A 17,500-nucleotide genomic window follows, 5' to 3' on the forward strand; every position below is an offset into this window, starting at 1 on the left:
TTTGGAATCACGTTCCAAATCATTATTGCACGCATGACATGAAGAACGTTACCTCACACCTGGAATGAGGAGAATCATCTTTGTGTCTTCTGTTTCTCTGTGTTGAGTTTAAAGCAGCCAAGTAGAAACCAGGAACAACGTGAAGAAACGGGGCGTCACACACACACCCATACACACACACACACACACACACACACACACACACACACACAGGTGCTCACACTGACAAGCTCGTCCCAGCAAAATAACTCAGAGGAGCTTCAGGTGTTGCAGGAGAACACCTTCAATCTTCACATTCATGCCTAAGGACCTCATACTGAGGACCTCAGTAATGACGCTCTGGATCGACCTGGATCTGAACCCTGAGTATCAGGTAACAGGAACCGAGACGCGAGTTTTTAATAGGAATCAGGTTCCACGAGATCAGGTGTCAGGGGCGATGATACTGAAACCCCCTTATATATATGGACAAAAGTTTTTGGACACCTGACCATAATATTTGTATGTGACCAACATCTCATTCCACATTGAGTCTTACATTTAGCTACAAGAAGGGGTTTAGTAAAGGCAGGTATGTAGGTGAGATTTACATTCATCCTAAAGGTGTCTAAAGGCTCTATAGAAGGAGATCTTCCACATCTTCCAACCCCATGGAAAGCAGATCTTTATAGAGCTGGAACAGGTTTGGGTCTCCAAGTTCAAGTGAGGGAATAATTTCATGCTCCTGCATCCAAAGAGGTTCTGTACAACTGTGTCTCTCCAAACAGTTCACTGAAGATCTGCATACGGCTCAACAAATGTCAGGTGTCCCAAAACTTCTAATATAACTTTCAGTAAAGTGTTTTAATATATAAATAAAGTATAAAGTGCACTTTGGTGGACATCCTGTGATGCTGCTGTAGAAAAGGAACACGTTTTTTAGCTAGCAAGTAGGAACAAACGAAGGAACTCACGTCGATGGCATCCCTCTCGAAGAGGCGCAGCTGGAGGAAAAGCTCGAGTTTGATCTTGCGCTCCTGAAAGAGCTCCTCCATGCGAGCCTGAGCCTCATCCAGCTGCTGCAGGACGCTCTCGATGTGTGCCATGGAGCTGTTGTGCGGCGTTTTATTACTGGAAATGGCCGAGTCTCTGTCAGGGGGGAAACGGCGCACATCAGACGTCTAGCATCAGACTGTTCACTGTCAATTCCACAGAACTCTCGTCTGCTTCCCAGCAGGTGATTGGGTGTGATATTTCCTCACCTGAGCTGCTGGATGAGCTCCTCGCCCTCCTTGATGACGTTGACGGTGCACTGCAGCGTGGTCTGCTGCTGCTGCCCGTAACGCTTGATCAGATCCTGCACGGCCTCCACCGACTCAGCATACACGTCATCCAGCAGCTCCTTCTGCAGTTCCTCCAGCCACGTCCATAGCTGAAACCCAGGGAAAAGGTCAACAAGGCAACATCCAGACAACATCTGATCTCTTCCTCAATCTTCAACATCTGATATTTTCTGTAACTTATAAACACCAAATTCCAGATTCCCTTTTTGGGTGAACATTGGAATGTTCTATAAAAAGTAAATCTCGATGAACTGAAAACAGTGCTGTCTAACGCAAGTCTGATATTTTACACTCAGTGGTTAAGACCATGTAATCTGTTCAGAAGGTAATGAGTTCAAATCCCAGCATAGGAATGCAGTGAAGGACGATCCTGGGTCTACATGAAGATTATAGCAGAGTTCCTCCAAACTTCAACAGTGACTGAATACTTTCTACTGTTTTTTTTGTTCCAGATTTAAAGATATAAACCTGATAAAAGGACAAACGGATGGGAGGAAAAACTCAGCGCTCCTGGTGCTGGTGCCATCTGCTTCTACTGGCATGAAAAAGAAAATGGAGCTCAAATCCCAGCAAGTCTTTTCTTCCGCTTTTCTTCCCTTCTCCCCTTTTTCCATTTCCACATCCACCTTCCCTTCCATGATGTCCATCCCGCAGTCAGACGTGGATCTGGAACCCTGTTCTGGGCTCCGTCCTGCAGATAGCAGATGGCTAACCTCGCGCCATATGGGCAGATTAAGATAAGTGTTATTTTGGAGTATTTACTACGCCGTCGCTGATGATACACATTTATGGTTGCTAATGCATGAGCACGCACAGAGGCGATAGTCCAGAGTCCACCGATGCGCCAATAAACGCCGATGGCATGCGGTTTCAGGATAAAGAAGGGAAGTTTGGGCTCCGCTAACAGAACCAGCTAAACGAGTACTGGTGCAGTGTATAAAACTGAAAACCTACGGCAACTGATGTTCATGTGCAAAAAACTACAAAACACGCAGACGCAGCCTTCGCTTTATAAAAAACAGTTTACAAATTCTTACTTTTACATTTTAGAAACTGAACAGGGCAACAGAATGAAAACATTAATATTTAGGATTTGAACTCACAACCTTCTCGAAAGAATCCACAACTGACCACCACTTTATCTGCTCTCTTATGCTTTCATTGGTCAGATGTCTAGACGGCATCTAAATCTTTTCAGGGACGCAGGAAAGTCAACTAAAGTCTAATTTGAGAAGGTTCGTATCGAGGCAGAACCCGCCGGAACAGAGAACGGAGGTCTCCCGTGCCGAAACGTTCCACCGAAATCCTGAAGAAGAATGTGGTTATAAAAACACGCACCTCTTTGCCGTGAGTATGGAAGGCCACGGACATGTCCAGCAGGACTTTTCTCTGCTCCACGCGCCTCACAAAGTCCTGGATGCGGTCCTGTAACTGGTGGGCGGCCTGGTAGATCTCCTCAGGGTCACACTCGCTGGTCTGGGCCAGCTGTTCAGCCGCCTCCAGCAACTTATCGGCGTTAGTGTACGTGTTCTGAAGGAGATACGATCAAACTTGTGTACACGTCGATCCACAGAAAACAAATCACATTTTAATGGGACCTCATTGGCTTTCCATTATTTCCTTTAGGTTGCTTGATCTTTATGGATGCTGGTCTGCTACGTTATTAGCTCTTTATGAGAAGTTCCTCAGACGACTCCATTGGTATATCATTTGAGTTAGAATAGTTTACATTAGCATTAGCATTACACTTGTTGCTTAATGACTCGCCACATTCAATCAGTAACAAAGTTCTAAGTTTACTAGAAGTGACAATTACTCTTTTCGATCGAAGGAACCACAGAAGACCAGACAACATAACGGCCCTGAAGGTAACATTCTTGTCCGTACCTGCGCCACCTCTTCGAAATCTTCGTGGCGTTTCTGCAGCGCCCGGGCTCGGTGCAGGGACTTCCCCACGCCCGTGTGCTTACTGAGGAACGCCTCGCCGTGATTCTCGATCCAGTCCAGCACCTGATCAAAGCAGGGTTAGGGTTAAAACAAAAAACAGGGGGTAGAAAAACCACAAGGGGGCTCCTGTGAGCAAAACGACTTCAGCACTTCACACTTGAGAAACGCAGCGGTGTACCACGGAGTTCGGCAGAGTTTGATTTTAGACCGCATCGTTTTAAACCCACCAGACGCTCAGTCTGGGACTTTATGGACTCGTAAAACTGTGCGCCATGTCGTGGACCAGATTTAAAAAGTAACGACGACACGGTGGTGTCATGTGACCTAACAGGAAGCTGATTATTTCCCAGTCAGACATTTGTTAATGTAGGAATTGTTCTCTTTTTGATACAGCACCATGGTGGCATATGGAATTCTGAACGTTTCCATGTGCAGGAGTGTGTGTGTGTGTGTGTGTGTAGGGAGAGGGTGTATACATTTGAAGGAAGAGAAGCCATGCACATGTGTTTTAAAGAAGGTTTGGGTGGAAATGAGGAACGAGCTATGGTGACGTCTACCTGAAGTCGCTTTGATCATCTTGCCTTGAGAAAAGTTGAGTTTTTGTGTATTTAAGGGCACCGACCAAAATCCTTTTTTACGGATGGAGAGGATTTATAAACGTCAAGCATTTCAATAAAATATTTCCAGCTGCAGTATTTGAGGAATTTAAATACTGTGACTGCACTCAGTCCCAGGGACTACCGACCTTCGTAATTCAGGAAACAACTTGATCTCACTTCCGCACCCACCCTACTCTCCAGATTAGGCTGGAAAACAGTGTACGATTTGGAAAAACGGTAGAATTCCCAAACTCCTGAATCCCCAAGCAGCATTCCAGTTAGTAGTGATATAAGTGCTGAATGCCCCCCCTCCCCCATCTCGCCCCAGCACAAAATCCCACTGAACGTTACCTGTTGGACATCTTGTTGAAAGACGCAGAGCTGCAGGCGCTGGTGCAGGCGGAGTTTGCGGTGCTGCAGGATGTTCTCCAGTTGGCGCTGGTGGTGCAGCACCTCGTGGATGATGTCCAGGACGTGGTGCACTGCCTTGGAGTAGTTGGCCGAGGCTGTTAATGAATCGGCGCTTCCTTGACTTAAAGGCCGCTGGAGTTTGTCCAACAGGGATTTTCCATCTTGACTCACCTAAATAAAGAGAAAGTGGTCAACGTGATACTTATTAAAGCCTGATGACCAGGTTGGAGCCCTGTTTTTTTTTGGCGTTTAGCTTTGTACTTCCCAATCTTCAAGTTCCAGAAGTTCTTTGCTAAAGAAAAGGAACTCCGTAGCATGATTGTGTCACATGGTTTTCTTTGAATTGTAAACTTTCTTGTTCATATCTTTCACACCTTTCGACAACGAGCTTTTCAAGGACTTCACTTGGCTTCAGAAAAAGGTTGAAACCAAATCCTTCGACATCTTGTTAAAGATCCCTAAATTTCTACCACCATGGTAAAAATGTTCCAGATCCAAGCAGATCTCTTCAAGTTCCACAAATTTCCTCTATCATGAGCTCCGGTCTCCACAAAAAAAAAAGCTTTGCTTCACCATGGGTATGAGTTTCTCTTGTCGTTCTTGTTCTTCTACACATTTTTACATGAAAAGATCCTGTACATACTTTGCAGGATCTGCTAGTAACACTGATTGAATCCAATGAGTTCCTTGGTTTTGACTGGTGCTCCAGTCCATGCTAAAAACAGACATGATGCCACCATTGTCCTGCTTCACCATGCTTACAGTGTTCTTGTTTTCCATGAACAACTTTCAGCTGAAAACCTGACAGAAACAGTACACCGTCATAATGACCAGACCTGAACCAGGACAACCACCATTAACAAAACGAGGGTGAAAGAAGATACCTCAGAGTATGCGGCGGTGATGTGCTCGTAGAGCCCCTGGTGGTGGTGAATGGTATCCTCCAGGTCCTGGAGCTCCGAGGGCAGTTCACCATCACCACATGCTTTACACCACGACTCCACATTACTCAGGTACTGAGACAGAAGATGCAGAAATTTTCCGGTTTACACGTGCGATTCAACAAACACGATTCAAAAACAGTAGTGAAAGTAATATTATAAAATAAGTAATAATGAAAAATTAAAGCATTTCAGGCAAAAATCCGTCCTTTGTTACTAGAAAATGAAATAACGGATCATAAAAACACAAAGATTTATACGTCTAATGTCTGAAAGCCTGTCTTTTCTTCTTTCTTTTTCTTTCTTTTTTTTTTTTCCAGGAAGCAGAACAGAAAACGCATCAAGCTAATGATGGTGCTGGAAACAAGCAATTACTGTTGAAAGAGGATGAGGATGATAAAAGACCAGACCTGATAGCAGTGCTCTCGTTTTCTCTCCTTCTGAAGACTCAATCACACACCAACAACAAAGGGCTTTTACGTTTTACTACAAACAGAAAATATTCTCTCTCTACATGCCTGATGACTGAAACAATAAAATCTTATGTGGTTTCAGGGCGACCTATATTCTCTGAATGTGCAAAAGTTTACGCTCCCTTTAAGACCAAATGCGGACCATGTGAACCAACAAAAACCAACAAAAAACAAAGAGATTTTTCTTCTCCTTCTTTCTGGGTGTCCACCTTTATGAGGTTCTTCTCCAAACTTTTGGCACAAAATTGGAGACACACAATTGTATCGGAGGTCTTTGGATGGTGTGGCAGGAGATTTCACTTGAACTTGGAGACCCAAACCTGCGTTGGAAGATGTGGAAGATCTCCTGCTATAGAGCTCTGAACACCTTTAGGATGAATGTGAACGCTGACTGCACCCCAGACCTTCTCACCTACATCAGTACCTCAATTTACTAACACCCTTATAGCTGAATGACTCTCCTTAAATCTCCACAACATCTAGTGGAACAGCTTCCCAGAAGAGTGGAGGTCACTATAACAGTGAACGGAGACTAAATGTGAAATGATGTTCACAAAACAAACTTTTGCCCATATAGTATATTATTATCTTGGTATCTTTGCTATGGAAAGTTCTTTGCACTCAAAATGCTGTAAATGCGCTGCTACCTGGTCTGCTTTTTGATGGAAGTTGGCCGACATCTCTAGCATGGCGCTCCTCTCATCCAGCGCCGAAGCGAAGGCCTTCCACTCTCGCTCGAGCTGCGCTGAGAGCTGCTGGATCTGCATTGCAGCGTAGTGACCACCATCCAGGAGCCGCTTGCCCACTGCTGCGATTCGGCTGATGTTCACGTACACGTTCTGCACAGAAACACACACACTCATGAACTCTCCTGAAGTTCTGCTTTGTTGTTCAGGTGCATTCAATGTATTGGGTTCTACTGTTTAAATATAAATTGTTTATAATAAACATGTAATAGCAACTTCACTCATCACGAAAATGACATCATTGGCTTTCCATAAACCTCAATCCACTCCATAAACGGCATCAGTATGAATGTGTAAATGTTCGTTTATTATTTTATGTTGAGTATTATTTCTAAGTATCAAAAATTTATTATAAACTATAGTTATATGTGGTGAAAAATCATACATACTTGTTTAACTAATGCAGTTTGAAGTTCAAAGTTCGAGTGCAAAAAAAAAAAAAAAAATCTAATTTACAGTACAATCAAATCCAATGCCTCAAACATTAATGGACATTAAATGAGAGACAGGAAGCTGGTCTTGATGATTAATCAGCACCGATAGTTGATTGCTGTCAGCCAGAATACATACCGATAGTTTTTCCGGGTTGCATTATACAGCACGACAGCGGCCTCTAGAGACGAATCACTGATGCAATATGCTGTTTAGTGTTTTATTCATTTCGATGTAACTTTTTGTTTGTTTGTTTGTTTTTTTAAGTGATTTTTGTTTCAGTTTGAATTTATTTTATTTAGCACATTTTCATTATTCAGTACGGTTTTATTTTTTAAACCAATGTTCAGTACTACTTTACATGGTGTGTGTGCTTTTTTTTAACTGGATGATTAATCGGCAAGTACGATGCAGTCTAGCTATTGGTATCGATTAATCGGTCGAGCTCTACAAGTTATTTTGCAAATGTTTTTCCAAATCACTTTTTTTCCTCTTCTCATAACGGCATGAAGAGCAAAATCAAACGTCTCCACAAACCAACTTCCTTCCAAAGTCTTTCCTAAACCTGTACATGATCAAGTTTGCACCTCAATTAAAAACAGTAAATAAACAGCGTTTTAATACCTGAAAGAAATGTAAACAGATACTGCAGATATTCTGCGATACTGAGTTTTAAATAATTGATACCATTCGATCCCTGAAGCACCTGTAATAATAGGATGTGCAGGAGCTTTGGTTAGCACACTTTCCCTCAGACCGGGGGAATTACCCAGCCCATGTTCAGAACTGGCCGCTGGGGTCTCCTGACTGGTCCGAGTGGAAGTGACTGAAACCAAATGATGCTTTAATTCCACACGTCACCAGGATTCTCTCGGTGACTGAATCTTCTGGATTTCTACAACAAAAGTTTTTCGACACCCGACTTTTCCAGTCATATGTGGTTCTTCCCACTACTGAACCCCTTTGGTATGAATGTGAACACTGACTGCAACCCAGGCCTCCTCACCTTCACCACTACCTGCATTTACTAACACACATGTAGCTGAATGAATCTCCACAAAATCTAGTGAACATCTTCCCAGAAGAGCAACTACAGGAGCACCACACTTAGCTTTTTTAGATAAATGGGAAATGTAGACAGACCGGGTCACCACATGGATCACGTTACAACATCATGGCCAAGCCAAGAAACCATGACACGTGGGTACAGACTTGTGTCTCTTTTACTGAGAAAGAAAAAAACACCCAGTGACGATGAAGCAAATCGATTTCTATAAAGAGTCTAGATTTTTATTTATTATTGCCAGGAAAACCTGTACCACCTGTAATTCACCATGTCATAGCAGAAGAATCGTTAATGACCCTGTGCATCACTTTAGAGCCTCAATTTACACATTTACAATTATGCCATTTAGCAAATGCCCTTCTCCAGAGAGTTAAGGGCCTTGTTCAAGGGCCCCGCAGTGGAAGCTTAGTGGTGCTGAGATCTGAACTCGTGACTTTCCGATCCAAAGTCCGGCAACGACAAGCAATTTTTTGTTTTGTGTTTCTTCCCCCAACTGTACTGAAATTCATCCAAAGTGTGACTCACAGCATCCGACCTTGAATTTTGTGTACCGTTACACCACGAAAATCACGAGGCAGAGTGCAAAAGGGTGTTCAGTTACACCAAGATGTGAGATGATCTATGTGTATGGGGAAATAACCCTTATGTAGAATGACGGTTTTGATGGCTGTACGTCCGAGTACAAAAGTCATTTGAATCCTTCTTTCTGGTGCCATCAATCGCTGAAGCTCAGATATTTAATGAAAGGGTTACAACGAGATATTTAATGGGCCGCGGAATAAGCTGTGGCGGTCTCGTAAAATGCGTATCGAATTGTCAATCAATACACCTGAGGCTAAAAGCTTATTGAAAGAAACAGGAAGTGAGAGAAGACCAGACCAGGGGAGGAGGAATAACACACAAAAAAGCATGAAATCTATTAGCAGTCCCACCAGGCAACCAGAACATCCAAGAACCTCGTCTTAGTCATGAAAAACAAGTCGGTAGTTAACGGGTAGTCAACAAATTTAGCGCATTAACAAAGCGAGTGCTCATGACAACATTCTTTATTCTGCCCTGATAATGTTTTTCATTTAGTACCAGTTCCCTCTGAGTGCAGCTTTGGGCTAAAACACTGCAATCATCTCCATGTTCACAACATTATGCTCCTGAAATGTCATGAGGAGTGACGTGAGAAAAGCGTGAGCATGTCACATGAGTAAACGACTTGGACTGAAAGAGTGGGGAGGTGAACTTCTGGGTTGTGTTTTCTGCACATAACCTAAGATGTTGCGATACTTTGCACATGAACGGCCAGTAGCAAAGGAACGAATCGCTTTTTGAGGCGACTCACATTATGACTCACATCGTTCACAAACGACTTGTCACTCATCTACAACATGCTGGAGACACTTGAAGAAGGATCTTCAGCTACTTGTCCATGCGGAACATTTGAGCCTAATTTATATTCATAGGTTGCTGTTCTAATCAGATCAAAGTGACCTTTTTCAAAGTTCTAACGAAGGCCAAGTGTGAAACTCCTGAGGCCATTTGGCCTCATTTTATCTGAGCTTCTTTCTTGCAGGAAATATCAAACCTACTTTCCTACACACCTTCCATCCTCAATCCTGAAAACTTTTTCTCTCTCCTCTTGTTTAATACTGCTGCTTCCCTCGTCTGTGTTTCCAGTCTAAAAAAACAACTTCCTGCTAAAAAAACCCCCACATCCCCCCAGTGATCGCATTAATCCGTGACCCGGTCCCCAGAGAGAACCGAACTAGGTTTTCCTCACAGCTATTACAGCTCAATTTAACAGTCAATAGTTGCACAAACACACAAGGTGACCCATCGCTCCACACCATCTCTCCACACCATTGCTCCACACCATCCCTCCACACCATCGCTCCACACCATTGCTCCACACCATCCCTCCACACCATCGCTCCACACCATCGCTCCACACCAATTCTCCACACCATCGCTCCACACCATCGCAGACCCCCATTCAGATCAGCACTGGTCTCTACAGGGTTTCTTTCAAATACAACCTCATCATTACAATTTCATTCAGAATTACTACACCAATCTACTCACTGGTCAGGAGAGAGAGATGAAAAAAAGCAGGTGAAGATGAAGACTGTTACCATGCAGTTCATAGCAAAGTGGTTATGCTGGGTCTGCAGCTCCAGGACGTGCTGGTGGTTGGCACCGATCTCGGTGTAGCTGGTCAGGAAAAGGCCCTTGTTGTGAACAATCCAGTCAAACATCTAAAAAGAAGGTAAATGTAGACAGGTGAAGAATCAGACATCGAACACAACCAGCAAACTTTACTCATTAGGGGAAAACCCCAATCTACCGAGCCAAGTGCTAAGATACAAAATGTTAGTGTTAGCTCCGCTAGCAGAAGTACTGCAGAAAAAGATACTAATGTTTCTGATCGTCTCATTTAAATTTAATTCATTCATTTTAATGACATTGAATGTAATTTATTAACGTATTCATTTATATAACAGCATTAGCGCTAACCACCCCAACTTCATTAGCACCTAGCGTACCATTTAGAACCAGCAAACGAGTCTGAGCCTCAACCCTTTGAGATAAAAAGATCAACAATTTCCAAATTCATTCAATACAATTCAACTGGAAGCTCATTGGCTATCAGTAAATACCATCAACCAGTAATAAGCACATTAATGCTAGTGATCACTACAAGTTAGTGTGAAGGACTGTATTTAAACAAGCATTCATTCAGCCGTTCTTACACTGTGGATACAACGCTACCATTAACAGGGACCATTTGAGGACCACTGCCAAGAACTGTGAGGAATCGATGGTGGTGGATTGAAGCCCATTTATTTATTACCATCCAAATCATTTACCCTCATAAACAGAGTTCAACCGTTATCGCTGTAACCCTACGAACCTTCTCAGCGTCCTGCTCAAAGAGCCTCAGCTGGAAGCACTGGTCCAGTTTGAGCTTTCGGCTGTGCCAGGCCTGGTGCATGTGTTGTCGTGCAGCACGTAGTTCCTCTAGCAGAGCGGAGATCTTGGGCATCAGGCCCTGTACATCTCCACCGGTCTTTTGTCCAAACTGTACACGCTGCAGCAGGTGCTGACCCTCAGACTCCAGTTCCTCAGTTGGAGCCTTTGCTAGTCGCTTCTTCAGAGCACTGTGTTCGTCCATGGCACATCGCGCCACCTCTAGGTCAACGGGAAGCTCTCGACGTGACACCAGCTCCTGGAGCTCCATGAGGCGTCCGAGTGCACGTGACACATTACCTGCAAACTCCTCAAACGCCACACGCACTTCAATCCACTCATCATGATCATAGTCTAGGCTTCCTTCCAGATCGGCCGTCAGCTGTGACGGGTCCACCACCTTCGACAAGCCCTCCAGAGATACCATTATAGTCTGGAGTAATGCAAGAAGAAAACATTACATCACTTTAAGGAATGTAGCTCACCATTTCCAGAAAAGTAAATTTTGAACCTGGTGGACTCACTACACTAGATCACCCAGATGTGTGAATGTGTGTATGGTCCTATCTTAGGTGTATTCTGGGGACCTAAAAATCGTTTTGGTTTTTGGCTAGCTACATTTTTAATCTCAATGGCAAACCTTTATTTTAGTATTTCTGCATTCATTTAAAAACCGGACTAAGACGGCCAGATCATGCTAATGCAAGCCAGAAAAAAAAAATACTTATTATAACAGTATCTTCTTCTTCTTCTTTCGGCTGCCCCCATAAGGGGGCGCCATAGCGGATTATCTGTCTCCATACCCCTCTGTCCTCTACATCTGCCTCTTTCAACCCAACTACATGCATGTCTCCTTGGTCTTCCTCTTTTCCTCCTTCCTGGTGTCTCCATCCTCAGCATTCTCCTACTGATATACCCCATGTCCTTCCTCTGCACATTTTCAAACCATCTTAATCACACCTCCCTCACCTTGTCTCCAAAACGTCCTACATGGGCTGTCCCCCTAAATAAACTCATTTTTAATCCTGTCCATCGTCGTCACTCCCAACAAACATCTCAACATCTTCAGCTCTGCTACCTCCAGCTCCACCTCCTGTCTTTTACTCAATGTCACTGTCTCTAAACCATACAACATCTCAGGTCTCACCACAGTCCTATAAACTTTCCTTTTACTCTCACAAATACTCTTCTATTACAAATCACTCCTGCTATCACTCTTCTCCACCCACTCCACCCTGCCTGCACTCTTTTCTTCACTTCTCTAACACACTCTCTATTACTTTACACTGTTGACCCCAGGTACCTGAACTCCTCCACCTTCTCCACCTCTTCTCCCTGCAACCGCACCACTCCACTGCCCTCCCTCTCATTCACACACATGTACTCTGTCTTACTCCTACTGACTTTCATACCCCTTCTCTCCAGCGTGCACCTCCACCTCTCCAGGCTCTTCTCCACCTGGGCCCTAATCTCACCACAAATCACAATATCATCCACAAACATCATAGTCCACGAAGACTCCTGTCTGACCTCGTCTGTCAACCTGTCCATCGTCACTGCAAACCGGAAAGGGCTCAGAGCCGATCCTTGATGCAATCCAACCTCCACCTTGAACCAGTCTGTCGTTCCAGTATATAGGGTCAAATTTGTGTCTATAGTGTAGCACGCAAACGTTGACTATTGGATGATGATCTCCGGAATCTAGCTAAATTTTACAACAGGAGCAATTTGAGTTCTTGGCAACACACAACCTTAATGATGGCTAGTCAACATTCAATTTGTTACCAAGGACAATGATGATAAAAAAAAATGTTAGCTGGAAGATGCCTCTTAATTACCATTTGAAAACATTGGTTAACATTTTGTAATATCTATTTTAAAAAATCTGACATGAAATCTAATAGTTTTTGAAATCTTAACTTTTTACAAAGGCAACAATTTCACTTTCTGTCAAGGAGCAAAGTTCATATCAATGTGTTGATAAACATTACATTAGCGAACAAAATGTTATCATGTTTGTGTGTTGGCTGGAACTGAAATCGCTAATGTTAGCTGAATGTAGCTAAAAGGCTAATGGTGTGTCTCTTGGCGTAAATAGGTCGGGTCTAATTTTAGCAGCTCTGGTTTTGAGAGTAACTCGGCCAAAGCCGGTGTTTAGCAGGAGAGTGGATCATTATCATAGCTTGGGCATTACATTAGCACAGAAAATCTTCTGAAACCATTCTCCATCCCTTTGTCTTGACTAGAAGGCATACAGCGCACCTCAAACTCGAACTTGGAGCTGCCGAAATTGGTCCTCTGCTTCTGCCAGAAGTTGTCAGGTTTGATGATGAGTGCGACGTGGATGCAGGACGGAAACGATTCCTGCAGGATCTTCAGCAAGGGCTTGATGGAATCCCATTTGGAGCCTCGCATGTCCACGATGACTGTGAAGCCATGCCTGCTGACCTCCTCGCTGCAGAGAAATTATACTGCTGAGCGCAACAACATCTGGAGGAACGCGCTGAGGAACTGTACTACTCACCGTTACAGCGGAGGAGGAAAATAAAATACTTGTAAGAAAGTTAAACATCCACAGCTGCACTTTCCACACCATCTGAGTCTTACATTAAAGAGAACTGAACACATGTGCTTCACTGATCATACTGACCACCCAAGGGAAGGGAGGGAGGAGAAAGAGAGAGAGAGAGAGAGAGAGAGAGAGAGAGAGAGAGAGAGAGAGAGAGTGGGGGATAGAGAGTAAGAGAGAGAAACACAAAAAGAATTACTTAGAGAGAGTTAAAAGAAGAAAAAAGTCAGACAGAAAGAAAGAGAAATAGAGAGACTGAGAAAAAGCAATCTATAGAGGAAGAGATAAAGAGAAAGGAGAAAGAAATAAAGAAAATGGATGAGAGGAAGAGGAAAAGAGAAAAGAAAGAGAGGCAAAGAGAACAAATAAATAACAAATAATCCTTAGACTCAGACCCAGGAATGGATAGATGAATGAATGGATGGATGGTGACAAATTTCTAGGAGGAAAAGAATGTAAACGGACCCGGAGGTGAGCCCTGACCTGGGGATGCCGGCAAGGTAGGCAATGAGGCGTCGCAGATCCTCCTGTCTTATCCTGTCATGGTTGGTCCTGGATGGGAATGTGAGGACTGGACCTCCTCGTCTGTCTCGGCCTCCTGCAGAGCAGAACAACACCATAACACACCACACACTGACCACCATCTCACTCCATCATTCTGACCATCCAATAGGAGGAAGAGAGAGGGGTCACAAGCAGAGAAAGAAAGATGTGAACAAAAAAGACAACAAAATAGAGAGAGAGAGAGAGAGAAAGAAAGAAAGAAAGAAAGAAAGAAAGAAAGAAAGAAAGAAAGAAAGAAAGAAAGAAATGAACATGGGGACAATAAGAGGCAAATCAACAGACAGACAGACAGACAGACAGACCGACTGTGATGCGCAAAAAGATACCAGTCTTATGCCCTGGTGTTTACAAACTTTTGTAATAGTGTACCAAATGAGGTGCATGATGCCTACAAGTTCTTTGTCAGTTCCTTGGCTGTTATCTTGAAGTTTAGTTGAATTGTTCACATTGCTTTGATTTGATATTGTTAAACACAATCATACATTTTGCTGATTGGTCAATCAGAGGCTTCTATAAGTCAGGAATATCCGAACGCTTGACCCAAATGACCCAAAGGAATTTGATTCAGTGAATTAGAGTTAAAAGGAACCTGCCATGATGAGACTTTTTAGAACAAAATGTTGGTCCCAAATGTATAAATGATTTATAAAAATGTTCCTGTGTTATATAAAAATGTCAGTGACAGAGGGAGATGGTTGTTTAGTGTCACTGTGATTGACAGAGTGAAAGAAAAGAAAAAAGGAAGAAAGAGTAGGTCTTCTCATCCACCACAGCTGGTTTGACCCCTCTGACTCCCAGCTGTTGCATTGACAGGATTCTGTTTTGCTATTCCACTTGTGTGAAGTGTGTTTAGGATGTGTGTCGACTCACCTGATAAAAACGCCACTTTCTCTTTCAGAATTGGCAGAACCTCAATGGCCTTCATCTCCTCATTCCTGTTGAATCCTACAGAGATTAAAGAGTAAAGCCATTATCTATAAAATCTAACACAGACATGAAAAGCATACAGAATATCATATTAATGCAGTGGTACTTTCACGCTTTGGACCACTGCATTGAAGCACTTGGTGCTTTTCCATCTTCTCACCAGATGGCATGGTGTTAATACTTGAGGAAGAGCTTAAAACAGCTAAAACCCAAACCCAAGGAGACCCTGACCTGTTCCAGCATGACAATGCCTCATGCACAAAGCCAGCTCCACGAAGATATGGGTTACATGGGTTGAACACCACTGGTTGAACATCCTATTGAACACCTTTAGGATGGATGTGAATGCTAACTACACCCCAGGCTTCCTCAACAAATTGGAAAAATCGTATGGAACGTCTTTCCAGAAGAGTAGGGGTTCAGCAAATTGAGACTAGATGTGGAATGGAATGTTTAACAATTACCTACAATCTTGCTCAGATTTCTGTCCACAAAATCCCAGCAGTTTCCTAAAACAAGCCTCCTGTTGCCTTTTTTGCAAAGTGACATTCAGAGCATCCGAGAGAAAAGCGATCCACATCCCGCTCGTGAATTATTGACGTTTCTGGATGTGGACATTGTGTTTTTTAGTGCATGCAGCTTCAACCTCGTCGCTATCGATCTCATTAGCTCAGCCAGCGAGTCAGCAGTAGTCAGGCTTCGCTGCCCGTTATGAAGCATTATGTCACTGTGTTTAACTGCCATTGCACCGCATGACTTTGGGGAAACGATCATTCGCTGCAGCACGGTTGTTCAAATAAAAGATGACACGTGTAAAATGAGGCTTCTGGATCTTTTGGCTTGGGTTTTACGACCTGCTGTTAGGTTGTAGCTCCATCAATGGAGCTGTCAATCATGTTTTAGCCTTTGTTATGAGGTGGTATCAGAAAGTTTAGCTGGACGAGCTCTGTTTACATACGTATTTCTCTACGTTTCCACACTGTCACCTTTAAAATCATCTCCCCGTGATCTTCTGTCCTGGAAGTCTTCTTTTTGAAGCATGTCAAAAGTGAGAGCATGTTGTTTCACATGTGAGGAGATCGGTGACAGGGTCAGACGTGGTACCGCACGTGGTCAGAATAACACCAGCTCACGATGCACACAGGATGATGTCTTTTGACACACTTATGAAGGTCGGTGCTTCCTGTGACGGTGCATGCAGCCTCGTGCTGCCACCTGTTGGCGTGTTTTAAAACTAGTCTTGAAACCTTTTGATACCGCCTCGTATTAAACATTGAGTTGGATTGATCGATTGTAAAAAGCTTGTGACACCAAAGATTCATTCATTATCGTTCCATCATTATGAGGTTTTCATCTGCCCCCTGATGGAGTGCAAATGGTTGATATTTTGTATTTTTTGTTTAACCCTCCATGGATCTTCAGGATTTTTATGTTAAGTTTCTGCAACTCCACCAACTGCTCTCAATAGCTGACCATATTTGAAACCCCATAACGCCTGAGGCGTCGAATCCAATCTGTCATCACCTACTTTTATTTTAAACCCACAGTTGGTTTACTGAGGACCTGCTGGGAGTCCACCAGCCTATTTCCAGGTGGAAACACTGCGGTAAATTGCCTTTGGATACATTACAGTAAACTGGCAACTTGCTTTTGAAGGAATACCAATAAACAATGATAAAAATGGCTGTTCTCGACCAAGCGATGTACATAAACGTGACAGTTCAGCGCAGTGATGAGTGATGCGTATCATTTCGATGCCCGGCAATGAACGATGAAGCCGAAGCGTGCAAATGTAGCAGCTCAGGGAGTGTGTGGGCGATAAATCTATGTAGCATAGAGCTAAAAATCAGCGACATAACACACAGGAGAGTTCTGTTAGAAGCGCTAACGTTCAGGCGCGTGTAAGACAAGCGTGTGTACTGAATAAATACATACCAATACAATCCCCTGTGACACAAAACAGCATTTATTCAGGCTGAAAAGCTCAGTTTTTACCTCACATTTAGCCTTTAGCACATAAAATACAACAAAAAGATAAAAGCAGAACAACATTCTGTACACAATGGTATTATAGCAGATAAAACTGATAGCATTGACCATAATTCTAGTTTTTAGCTATGCTAATGCATTTAAGAAGAAGTTACAGGTCTGTGAGAGACAGAAATCTTGATTTTTTTGTAGGTGATTAAATACTTATTTTACACCAAAATTTGCAAATAAATTCTTTAAAAATCAGACAATGTGATTTTCTGAATTTTTTTCTCATTTTGTCTCTCAGAGTTGAAGTGTACCGATGATGAAAACACTCCTCTCTCATCTTTTTAATGTTGAAGAGCTTCTCCGACAAACACTGGCTGGAAAGTTCCGGAATCTAAATGGAACGCTCTTTGATTTAAATATTTTGATTACAGCTTCTGCCCTGTAAGTATGTTAGTAATACGTTTCCAAACAGCTGAGAGTCTCCAACTTAGATCAGGCAATAACACTTAACTACAGATCATCCTCAGTGGTTCATCTCGAGCTAATGTCTTCATTTCGCCCTCAG

The 17,500-nt window shown here is 43.1% G+C and overlaps 1 protein-coding gene and 1 long non-coding RNA gene across 8 annotated transcripts in view; one reads left to right on the plus strand and one right to left on the minus strand.

The window, feature by feature from the left end:
* LOC124384132 overlaps positions 1–6,091 on the plus strand; it is an 8,462-nt gene extending 2,371 nt beyond the window's left edge. The window contains exons 2-3 of the long non-coding RNA XR_006925353.1: positions 5,073–5,292; positions 5,541–6,091. This is a non-coding gene — a long non-coding RNA (uncharacterized LOC124384132). The remainder of the gene's footprint in view (positions 1–5,072; positions 5,293–5,540) is intronic.
* LOC124384131 (triple functional domain protein-like) overlaps positions 1–17,500 on the minus strand; it is a 74,353-nt gene that overhangs the window by 40,944 nt on the left and 15,909 nt on the right. For all 7 annotated transcript variants that reach the window (XM_046846707.1, XM_046846708.1, XM_046846709.1 and 4 more), the window contains 12 exons: positions 14,899–14,973; positions 13,948–14,062; positions 13,158–13,350; positions 10,840–11,328; positions 10,061–10,183; positions 6,341–6,532; positions 5,164–5,295; positions 4,220–4,450; positions 3,210–3,332; positions 2,661–2,852; positions 1,242–1,411; positions 954–1,128 (listed from right to left, as the gene is read on the minus strand). In XM_046846707.1, coding sequence (XP_046702663.1) covers positions 954–1,128; positions 1,242–1,411; positions 2,661–2,852; positions 3,210–3,332; positions 4,220–4,450; positions 5,164–5,295; positions 6,341–6,532; positions 10,061–10,183; positions 10,840–11,328; positions 13,158–13,350; positions 13,948–14,062; positions 14,899–14,973 — 2,210 coding nt within the window. The remainder of the gene's footprint in view (positions 1–953; positions 1,129–1,241; positions 1,412–2,660; positions 2,853–3,209; positions 3,333–4,219; positions 4,451–5,163; positions 5,296–6,340; positions 6,533–10,060; positions 10,184–10,839; positions 11,329–13,157; positions 13,351–13,947; positions 14,063–14,898; positions 14,974–17,500) is intronic.

The sequence above is a fragment of the Silurus meridionalis genome, chromosome 4, assembly GCF_014805685.1.
Source record: "Silurus meridionalis isolate SWU-2019-XX chromosome 4, ASM1480568v1, whole genome shotgun sequence".
Lineage (NCBI taxonomy): Eukaryota > Metazoa > Chordata > Actinopteri > Siluriformes > Siluridae > Silurus > Silurus meridionalis.